Raw genomic sequence first — 11787 nt, 5'->3', positions numbered from 1 at the left:
TTCAGCAGGGTGAGGATCACTGCCTGTGGCAATTAAGACACTCATAGATACTTGACCCAATTTAAGGGTGGCAGATTTTGAAAAGCCTATGTTCACATTCACTGGTACCAAGTTCATATTCACTGGTAAGCGAAGGGGATAAAGCCATCAGTATCTACAGGAATGAGTTTTCTTTAAAAACAAAACAAAATATTTTCTAATTCTTAGGGTTTCAAAGATCATTTTCCAAAATATAAATAAAATAAAAAATAGATGCAATGTTTTCTTCTCACGTGAGAGGCAGCTCCAGTGCCTCTGCTGACACTTGCAGCTATTTTTAAACAACAGCAGAATGAAGCAGGCAAAAATTTCAATGCAGATACTCAGAATTTCAGCTAAATCCTCCAGCTGCTGCAGGGTGGTCCTTACCATCTCCTTTGTATCAGGCTCTGTCTGATAGGTAGATCTCAAATCATTTGGCTAACAGTTACTTCGTAAATTTTTCAAGAGGTGCTGGTTTGGGCAAGTGGCACTAAAGCACTTCTCACCCACATCATGAACTGTACCGTGATAACACAGCTCCTACTAGGAGAAGATTAATGGATTCTGAAAACAACTCTATATACTCCTCCTTGAATAAGCAACTGTGTAGGAGCTAATCTGAACAAAATTAAACACATCCTTGGGCTATATTAAGGAAGGAGTTGGCTCAAAGGAAAAATGAATAGGAACAAAAACCCAACAAACATTAATTTCGACTCCTTTTGTCTGTATCCAGCCTTTGAAAAATAAGAAGAAGGAACTAGCAAATGAAAAATCATTTCTTTAACGTGTAAATTATAAAAAGGAATCAGAGAATCATAGGAAGTTAGGGTTGGAAGGGACCTCAGGAGGTCATCTAATCCAACACCCTGATCACAGCAGGGACCAGCCCCAACAATCATTCCAGCCAAAACTTTGTCTAGCTGGGTTTTGAAAACCTGCAAGGATGGAGCTTCCACCACTTCTCTGGGTAACCTGTTCCAGTGTTTTACTACCCTCTTAGTGAGAAAATGTTTCCTAATATCTAACCTAAACTTCCCTTGCTGCAACTTGAGACTGTTGCTGCTTGTTCTGTCATCTGCCACCACTGAGAACAGTCTAGCTCCATACTTTTTCAAACCCCACTTCAGGTAGTTGAGGGCTGCTATTAAGTCTCCTCTTCTCTAGATTAAATAAACTCAGTTCCTCCAGTATTTACTCATAAGTCATGTCCCCCAGTCCTCTCACCATTATTGTCACCCTCCACTGGACTCTCTCCAATTTGTCCACATCCTTTTTGTAGTGGGGAGCCCAGAACTAAACTCCAGATGTGGCCTCACCAGTGCTGAATAGAGGGGAATAATCTAGAGGTGCACTGATGCATCAATCTGATAGTGGATTGGCACCAATATAAAGCAAATTGATCGTACTGGAAATCGACCTAACGTGGTTGATAATTTGGCTAATAAATGACCGTGCGTGTGCACAGCCACAGCGCAGCACGTAAGCATCGAGGAGCACAGCCTGGCAGCTTGGAGAACTGTGTGCAGCTGGTAAATCTGGTGCGGTACAAGGGAAGGGGGGAGGGAAGGTGCGTGGGGAGGTGGGAATCAAGGCCCATGCAGTGAGGGAGGAGTGGGCTGGGGCAGGGGTAGGAGCCGGGGCAAGTGCTGCCCAGCCAAGGCAGGTGTGGGACTGAGGCGTGGCTCATCCGGGGGGGCAACTCCCGCTGCTGCATGCTGCTTGTCTGAGAGCCACTGCTATGGCGCTTGCCCACTCATCTGGCAGCTCCTGCTACTCGTCTGGGAGTGCATGGGGTGGGCGTGTGCCTCCAGATCTGCGCAGGGCAGGGCAGGGCGGGACAGGCTGGGGCCAGGGCTCTTCCTGGCCCACCCTCCCCACACGGATCTGGTGGCACATGCCCCTCATGCCCTCCCGGAAGAGCAGTGAGAGCAGTGGCGGGAGCCGCTGGACGAGCAGGTGAGCGCCAGACCAGCTGCTCCCAGATGAGCGGCATGCAGTGGTGGGAGCTGTCCCCCTCACCCCTGCACATCCCCTGGACAAGCTGTGTCTCCCTTCCCTTCCACCACACCAAACTTACCAGCTGCACGCAGCTCTACAAGCTGCCAGGCTGGTATTGGAAATCGAATCGGTATTGGCTGATATGCCTCCTTAAAAATCAGCTATTTGTATCAGCCCCCAAAATCTCTATTGGTGCACCCCTAGAATAATTATTTCTTTTGACCTACTGACAACACACCTACCAATGCAGCCTAGTATGCTGTTAGCCTTCTTGGCAACTAGGAAACACCACTGGCTTATATTCACCTGATTACCCACTGTAACCCTCAGGTCCTTTTCTGCAGAGCTAATGGCCAGCCAGTCAGCCCTAAGCCTGTACTGGTGCATGGGATTGTTCTGCCCTAAGTGCAGGACTTTGCACTTGTCCTTGTTGAACCTCATGAGATTCCTTTTGGCCCAATCCCCCAATTTGTCTAGGTCACTCTGAATCCTAGCTCTACCCTTCAGAGTATCTACTACTCCCCACAGCTTGGTGTCATTTGCAAACTTGCTGAGGGTACACCCTATTTCATGTTCCATGTCATTGATGAAGACATTGAACAAAACTGGCCCCAAGACCGACCCACTTGATACCAGTTGCCTACTAGACATCAAGCCATTGATTACTATTCTCTGAGCCTAATGCTCCAGCCAGTTTTCTATCCACTTTACAGTCCATTCATCCAGGTCATACTTCCTTAGCTTGCCTGTGAGAATGCTGTGGGAGACTGTATAAAAAGCCTTGCTAAAATCAAGGTACACCACATCCACTTGTCTCCCTGCCTCCCTAGAGCCAGTCATCTCGTCATAAAAGGCAATCAGGTCTGTCAGGCATGACTTGCCCTTGGTGAACCATGCTGTTTCCTAATCACCTTCTTCTCCTTGTTCTTAGAAATGGATTCCTTGAGGATCTTGCTCCATGATTTTTTCAAGGACTGAGGTGAGGCTGAGCAGTCTGTAGTTCCCTGGATCCTCCTTTTTCCCTTTCTTAAATATGGGCCCTGTGTTTGTCCTTTTCCAATCATCCAGGACCTCTCCTGATCACCATGGTATTTCAAAGATGATGGCCACCGGCTCTGCAGTCACATCAGTCAACTTCCTCAGCACCCTCGGGTGCATCCCATCCAGCTTCATAGACTTGCACACATCCAGCTTTTCTAAGTAGTCCTGAACCTGTTCTTTCACCACTGAGGGTTGCTCACCTCTTCTTCAAACTCTGATGCCCAGTGCAGTAGTCTCAGGGCTGCCCTTGCCTGTGAAGACAGAGGCAAAAAAGGCACTGAGCCTTTTCTGCATCCTCTGCCATAAGGCTGCCTCCCCCATTCAGTAAGGGGCCCAACACTTTCCCTGATCCTCCTCTTGCTACTGAAATACTTGTAGAAATCCTTCTTGTTCTCCTTCACATCCCTTGCTAGCTGCAACTCCAATTGCGCTTTGGCCTTCCTGACTTCATCCCTGGGTATTATATTCATCCCTAGTTATTTCTTCAAGTTTCCACTTCTTATAAGCTTCCTTTCTGTGATTTGGTTTGCTGAAGAGTTCCCTGCTAAGCCAAGCTGGTCTTCTGCTATACTTGCTAGTTTTCCTGAGCATCGGAATGGTTTGTTCCTGCATTCTCAGTAAGTCATCCTTAAAGTACAGCCAGCTCTCCTGGACTCCTCTCTCCCACAGTATGGCTTATCAGGCGATCCTGCCCAAGAGCTCCCTGAGTGAGTTGAAGTCTGCTTTTCTGAAATCCAGAAGTTCCTTACTCTGCTGCTCTCCATTCTTCCTTTCCTCAGGATATTGAACTCAGTCATCTTGTGGTTGCTGCTGCCCAGCTTGCCATCCACTGTAGTCAGTCCTCAACTTATGACTTTTTGAGTTATGAAGAACGGCAATTAAGACGTTTATAAATTTACACCCTGTTTCGACCTTCCAACATGGGTTCTGTCTTTACGATGCTGGATACAGCTGCGTCCAGCTAGTAAGTCTGGTGTGGTGGAAGGGGAGGGATGTGGGGGGACAAATCAAGGACTCCACGGTGAGAGAGGGTCTAGGGCTGGGGCAAGTTTCTTGTCTGGCGCCTTCCACTGCTCATCCAGAAGGGTATGGGGGGGTGGTGTGTACCCCTGGATCTACATAGGGTGAAACATGTGGGGCTGGGGCTGCACAGGGGTTAGCTGGGAGCAGGAACTATGCCCTCCTGCTGCTTGCCCGCCGGGGCAGGGGCGGGCGCAGGACTAGGTCCCTGCACCGCCTCCAGACAAGTGGGAGCCACCCCCACTCCTGGACGAGCTGTAGCTCCATCCCACGTCTGCCCTGTCCCAGCTAGGTGAGAGGGGGGAGGGTATGGGAGTGCGGGCATATGCCCTCAGATCAGGGTGGGGTGGGCAGTGCCGGGGCTTGTCCAGGAGGCGGGGGCGGCTCCCGCTGCTGCACACTGCTTGTCCAGAAGCTGCACAGCAGCCCTGTCCTGCACCCGCCCCACCCCGGCTGGGCAAGCAGTGGGAGGGCATAGCCCCTGCTCCAAGAGCAGCCCTTGCCCCACCCCGCACATATCTGGGGGCACACCTCCCCCCACAGATGAATGGCAGGAGCCACCAGATGAGCAACTTTCCACAGCCCCAGCCCCTCCCTCACTGCAGGGGGCCTTGATCTGTCCTTCCAAACCCCTTCCCTTCCCTCTTCCCTTCCACCACACCAGACTTACCAGCTGGACGCAGCTGTATCCAGTGTCATAAAGGAACCAATTCCCCATTTACAGCATTGTTCCTATGGGAAAACTGGTTCCAAGTTAGGACTTTTAGTCTTAAGACTTGGTTTTCAGGAACCAATTGTGTCATAGGTCTGAGGATTGCTTGTACTACATTTCCTACCAATTCTACTTTATTTGCGAGCACCAGGTCAAGAAGGCTGAACCACTTTATGACCAAGTTTCAGACTGCACCCATGGGTTAAAATTTGTCTAACTAAAGATCAAAACAGTACAAGAAAAAAAATCTGAAATCTTTAAAGGCAGTTATAAACAGTATCAAGGAGATGGCTTGGGGTCACTTGGTCACTTTTCATTATGGAAGACATTTCGGCAATTGAACAAACTGATGCTGTTGATTTATGGGATACTGCCTTCCGTCTGTGCAGAATCTCAGCACTAACGGTGAATAGAGATGAGCAGGGGGAAACTCATGCTTTTAAATTATTTATGGTTTGATTCACCACAGAAGAGCTTCCTGCGGAAGTTTCACAGGCTTTTGTGGTTTAGCTTTCAGGGAGCCTGATGCTGATTCAGGGGACAAAAATGACTTCTCCCTTCAGCTAAGAACAACCTTGTTTTTATATCTGATTTGATGACAAAAAATGCTTTTCTTTCAATTTCTTACTCTGTTTTACTATTTTTTAATTGAATTGTGTTGAACTATGGCTGTCCAGCATTGCTGAGTTCAGTCATTGTGTTTTATGCAGAAAAATTTCCACAATAAACAACAGGTGAATGCAGCATTGTCTAGGCCAGGAAGAGAGATACAAGTACCCACTTCTGGGTGGCAAGGGGTTATGGATAAAGACAAACACTTATTGTTGCTCAGCACCCAGGCTGCTCAGCTCCCTGGAGGCTTATGCAGCAGAGAAGAGGCCCAAAGTAAGCATTTCCTTGAGTTACGGAACCAAAGCAGGAGGAGCAGTGTTAGGCCTCTGTAAAAACAGGCTCTGAATAATATTCTGTAGATAAGGTACTATCTGTTTACTGAACTGGGCACTGGTTGCAAAGAGAAGCTAACTACTGCTTCTCCTGCTTCCTTGGATCCAAGGCATTTATGGGACTGAAATACCTACCAGGTCTTCAGAGGTTGAGGGAGAACCTTTTCATATAGCAGAAGGGAATAGTGAGAGGGAACTCTGACCCCAAAATCAAAACGTCTTGCTTCTCATAAAGGAATAACCCACATGGGGTACAATTTAGGCCAGGGTTGGGCAATTATTTTGGGCAGAGGGCCGCTTACCAAGTTTTGGCAAGCTGTCGAGAGCTGCATGGATAGTCCCGTCCCTTGAGAGGCGCCCCGCCCCCTGGTCGCCATCTTGTGACTGGAAGTCCCACTCTGACCTTTGCCACGAGAAGTCCCTCCCCTTGCCCCCAGAAGTACTCCTTTCGGCAAGGGGTTTTGCCATCTCAGAACTAGAAAAATACCAAATTATATTCTAAAACTTGAGCATCTACAACATTCATTAATTCAATTAAAAAAAATATTTCTGTCCTGGATTTACATGCGTTTGTGTAGTGTACACAGAGGTGACTGCATAATAACTTAAAATGAAGTCTTATGCTTGTATTTTGTGGGGGCTGGGTATAGGTTTGTGGAGGCTGTGGGTGTGTAGGTGTTGAGTGAGAGAGCATGTGGGTGTGTGTGTGGATATGTGGGGTGTGGGTAGGTATGGGGGGAGGGTGGCTGGGGTTTGTGTATGGCAGTGCAAGGGGAGGTGTGGGTGCATGTGTATGGTGCGGTGTGCGTGTGGGACTCACCCTATGAACATACACACACACTATGCCCCTGTGCCTGCAGACACGTGAGTGCATGCACGCAGTCATGCCCCCTCCCCCCATCAACACGGTTCCATCCTCTGCAGTCTGGTGATCTAGCCAGGAGCCACAGCCACATGGTGTCTAAGCAGGGAGGGGGCAGGAAAGCAGGGAACTTCTGGCTAGGGGTGGGAGGGGCTGGGCTGCTCAAGCCCGCAAGCCTGCTGAGGGCTCCCTCTGAGTCCTACTGTCCCTGGCTCCTATCAGCTTTGACAGGGAGTCACGGGCAAATAAATATTAATTTACAACATTTTTTAGGGCTCTGTGGGCCAGACAGAATGGTCTAGTGGGCTGGATCCGGCCCACAGGCTGTATTTTGCCCACCCCTGATTTAGGCTCTAACATAAGTTTATACAGAATCAAAATTCCACTGCCAAGGAAACAGACAATGGCAAAACAGCTAAAATAAATGTGATTTCTATGTCCTTAGTAGCCTTGCAGTATGGGTCATGATTTAAACATGCACGTGGTGGTGGTGATGATTGGAACAGTGACATAGTTTAGAGTAAAAATTCCAATTCCTTTAATAACAGCTAAAGAAACCTGGTTTTCCATGACCCTAGACTAACAAAAACAAATAAATAAATTATTCTCTTTTCTGCCATCCAAATGTGGCATATAGCCTCCAGAGATGTTACGGATTCCAAAGTGCACAAAAAAAGAAAAAAAGTGCTAAATAAAACATTATGTTTCTAACAAAAGACTAATTCAAAAGGTTCCTGTTCAACAGCACAGTTAGTCCAAACATACTTGAACTGGATGGGCAATCAAATAAAATTAAAACATTTTCAGTAAATTCTATCCCACATCATCACTATTAATCTAATTTTCTTAGGAACTACTTTCAAAATATTCAACCAAAGTATGAAAAATGACTAGACCCTTATTATTATATTTCATTCCATCCAGGAAGAGCACACACCAACTGCTGAAACTTCCTTACCTGACGAAGGGTTTTTGAACCCGAAAGCTTGCTTAATAAATATTCTCCAACTATTTGGGTTGGTCTAATAAAAGATATCAAATTCACCCGAGGAACCTTGTCTGCCTAGACCCTTATTATATATTCATAGATGTTAGGGCCAGAAGGGACCTCAGTAGGTCATTGACTCCAACCCCCTGCCCTGGGCAGGAAAGAGCACTGGGGTCAGACGACCCCAGCTAGGTGCTTGTCCAGTCTCCTCTTGAAGACCCCCAAAGTAGGGAAGAGCACCGTCTCCTTGGAAGCCCATTCCAAGCAACCCTTACTGTGAAGAAGTTCTTTCTAATGTTCAACTTAAAACTGCTCTCTGTCAATTTGCGGCCATTGTTCCTAGTTACTCCAGGGGGTGCCCTAGTAAATAGAGCATCTCCCATTCCCTACTGCCTTCCCTTGATGAATTTATAGGCAGCCAAAAGATCACTTCTCAGCCTTCTCTTGCGCAGGCTGAAAAGATGTAGGTCTCTCAGTCTCTCCTCGTAGGACCTTGCCTGCAGGCCTCTGACAATATGAGTGGCCCTTCTCTGAACCCTCTTAAGATTCTCCTCATCCCTCTTGAAGTGCGACACCCAAAACTGGACCCAGTAGTCCAACTGCAGCCTGACCAGTGCCATATACAGGGGAAGCATCACCTCCCTAGACCTAGTTCTCATGCATCTTCTAATGCATGCTAAAGTGCGGTTAGCCTTGTTGATCACTTTGTCACATTGATGACTCATGTTCATCTTGGAGTGAACTATGACTCCAAGATCCCTTTTCGCTGCTGTGAAGGTCACCTCCCACCTGTAAGTGTGTTGGTGGCTCTTTTTACCCAGGTACAGCACTTTGCACTTGTCTTTGTTGAACTGCATCCTATTTCATTCTGCCCATTTTTCCAACCTGTCCAGATCCACCTGGATCTGTTCCTTACCCTCTGCTGTGTTAACTTTGCCCCATAATTTGGTATCATCTGCAAACTTGGACAGGGTGCTCTCCACGCCCTTGTCGAAGTCACTGATGAAGACACTAAATAGCACCAGTCCAAGGACTGAGCCTTGCGAGACTCCATTGCCCACATCTTTCCAGGTCGATATCGACCCGTCCACCACCACTCTCTGGGTGTGACCCCTAAGCCAATCTGCCATCCACCTGACAGTGTAATCATCTACATCACAGCCAGTCAATTTATTTACGAGAACAGAATGAGATAGTGTATCAAAGGCCTTCTCAAAGTCTGGGTAGATAACATCTACCTTGACTCCTGCATCTAAGCATTTTGTGACCTGGTCATAAAAAGAAACAAGGTTAGTCAGGCAGGATCTACCTGCAATGAATCCATGCTGATTTCCTTTCAGCATTATTTCCCTTGCTGGGCTCCCATACATGTGATCCTTAATGATTTTTTCCAGAGTTTTCCCAAGGATAGAGGTGAGACTGACTGGCCTATAGTTTCCCAGTTCCTCCCTCCTCCCCTTCTTGAAAATAGGGACCACATTGGCCCTTTTCCAGTTCCTTTTCCAGCGGCTCTGCTATGACACTGGCCAAATCCTTCAGCACCCTTGGATGAAGTTCATCTGGGCCCGCTGACTTGAACACAACGAACCCCTCCAAGTGCCCCTTAACTAAGTCTACACTAACAGTTGGTGGTCTGGTGTCCCTCCTGTGTCCATCTATGATCCAACTGGGAGATTTGTCTTGGTCTGCGTCTAGGAATACAGATACAAAGAACTTATTGAAGAGCTCAGCTTTGTCCCCCGTCTCTGTCACCAATTACCTACTTTGTCCTGTAGGGGTCCTATGCTCCCCTGTGCCTTCCTTTTGTTCCCTATATACCTGAAGACGGACTTTTTGTTGTGCTTAATTTTTGTTGCCAGCCTAAGTTCTAATCCTGCTTTGGCCTTCCTAACTGATTCCCTGCAAGTGAGTCACGGAGGTATACTCCTCGTTGGTAGTTACCCCGTTTCCACAGCCTGTATACCACTTTCTTTGCCCTTAGGCTTTCCTGGAAGAAAGGTAGGATGTCACCAGATTCAATGGTTTATATCTGCTGGATGGGAAGAACTATAGCCCAAGTATTGGGATTCATGGAAACATGGACAAAAAAGAGAAGTGCCATATTACTTGAATATAAGACAAGTCCCCCCTCCCCACCATCAGCATGGGGGAAGAAAAAAACCCTAGTCTTATATTCATATAAAAACAGAATGGGGCGGGCAGGCAGCTGCTATGACTCTTACTCCTTCCCCTGCCTTACCAATCAGCAGCGCTGACACTGCTGTATGGCCAGGCAAAGACTGAGTTTCCATGTGCTGTGCTCTGGGGGCACTTACACAAGTTACATTTTTCACTTGATTGGCCCCCAGAAAGCGCTTTAAGGCTGTGATGTAACACATGATCATGGCTGCAGAGCGCTTTTAAAATGGCTGATCACATGAAAAATTAATAGTCAAATCAGGTATTAGATGAAGGTGCTCTAAAACAGAGTGTCTTAAGGAACTTGTATTCCCTCAAGGGTTAATTATCTGTACTTTGCAGGTCTGGACTGCTGCTTGTGCTGACAAACATCAGCCCAGCTCAGCCCACCCCCTCCCCACCCAGTATGTCAAGCTGGACCAAGCGCCCCCTCCCCTCCCCTCCCCTCCCCCCCCCTCGCCAGCTGCCCCAGCTGGGGTATTGGGGGTAGTCAGGCCAGGCCCACAAGATGAGGGGACCCCATTCCACCCTGCCCCATCCTCCCCAGCTCTGGCTAGGCAAAGCCCAGCCAGCAGCTGCCTGCTGCTCCCTCCCGCTCTCTGTCCTGCTGACAGTGCCAGAGCTGGGGGAGGGGGGTAGGAGTTGGGATGAGAAAAGGGGCAGTTCTCTGGAGCACCCCCACCTGCTGGATAGGGCTGGTGCAGGCAGGCTCAAGCCCACCTAAAAAAAACAGACGAGAAAGTCTGTTGGGTTGGGGGGGGTGGGGAGAGGGCTCTAGCTCATGGCACTTTGTGTAAAGTGCCATAAGTTAGAGTGGGGCCCCTAAATGTCTGTAGGAACCCTGGGTCAGAGCAGCATCTGACAGTAAATGGTGTGGGGCCGCGGGAAGAGGCAGAGACTCAGGGAAGTTTGGAAGGGATGAAGCAAAGACTGGAAGGAGTGGGGGGAGGGGGTATAGGTGTCAGGGCGGCAAGAAGGCTGCAGGTGGAAGAACTGGTCAGGGCAGAGGGCAATGGGCAACCTGATCCCCTCCCTCCCCCACCACTGGCTTCCGTGCTGTAGCAATGGGAACAAAGGGAAATTCAAGACAATCCCTCTAACGCTTAGGTTCTATACTTGGAAAATTATAACAAATTTATATATTTTCCATATACAGAACCTAATTATTGGAGATCATTTTATATACAGGGTCATCTTACATTGGAGTAAATACAGTATTAAAATACAATATGAACTTTCTTTTTCTGAAGACTTGTACAGATTGCATGCACAAATGTATAAATCTTAATAGTATTTGCATTACATTTTAGTTTGACCTAACACATCTGCTCTGCCTAAAGATTTCAAAAGCACTTATGAATTTCTAGAAGACCTTTATTATAGTACCTTGGTACCAATAAACTTTCTGACTGCTGCAGACCTTCTGTAAAATATTCAAACTCTCTCACAAAACAACAAAACACTTACCTCCCCAAAGGCTCCTCGGCCAATCACCTTCAAGATTTCAAAATCTTCTTTATGTAGTCGCATCTGTTTCACCTTAGATGTAAAAGGTTTGGCTGAAACAAAGGAAAATATCAATCATTATAAAAGCTAGGTAAGAGTAACATAAAATATAAAGCTGAATGGCCCTGAAAATAACAGACCCTTTTGCTCATATACCTATAATCCCTAAAGTAATATTACAAAGAATAAAGCTGGAATGAATGACTAATAAGAACTAAGCCCAAACTTTCAGTTTTCTGTGAAAGGAAATGTATGGAGCACACGTTTTTACAAATAGAATCAAGCTGCCTATATTTTTATATATTTCTTATAAATTCATACAATGATTTTCAATACAGGAGGTATTCTAAGCATTATGGACTGCTATCACAGATTATAAAAGTAGAGCATGGGAAAATGAATGTCTTATTCTGAACTGAGAAATGCTAATTCTACACAAGTCTCAAAATAAATGATCAATATTTCACTCCAAGGAAAATCAAAGTGCTGATGAAAAAGTGCTGAACTGATAGCA

General features: G+C 46.9%; 1 protein-coding gene across 11 annotated transcripts in view; it reads right to left on the bottom strand.

The window, feature by feature from the left end:
• Window positions 1–11787, bottom strand: part of CDC42BPA (CDC42 binding protein kinase alpha) — a 349682-nt gene that overhangs the window by 219965 nt on the left and 117930 nt on the right. For all 11 annotated transcript variants that reach the window (XM_025216127.1, XM_025216130.1, XM_025216132.1 and 8 more), the window contains exon 2: window positions 11235–11326. In XM_025216127.1, coding sequence (XP_025071912.1) covers window positions 11235–11326 — 92 coding nt within the window. The remainder of the gene's footprint in view (window positions 1–11234; window positions 11327–11787) is intronic.

Source organism: Alligator sinensis, unplaced genomic scaffold (assembly GCF_000455745.1).
Source record: "Alligator sinensis unplaced genomic scaffold, ASM45574v1 scaffold138_1, whole genome shotgun sequence".
Taxonomy (NCBI): domain Eukaryota; kingdom Metazoa; phylum Chordata; order Crocodylia; family Alligatoridae; genus Alligator; species Alligator sinensis.
This window is presented reverse-complemented; position numbering and strand designations above follow the sequence as displayed.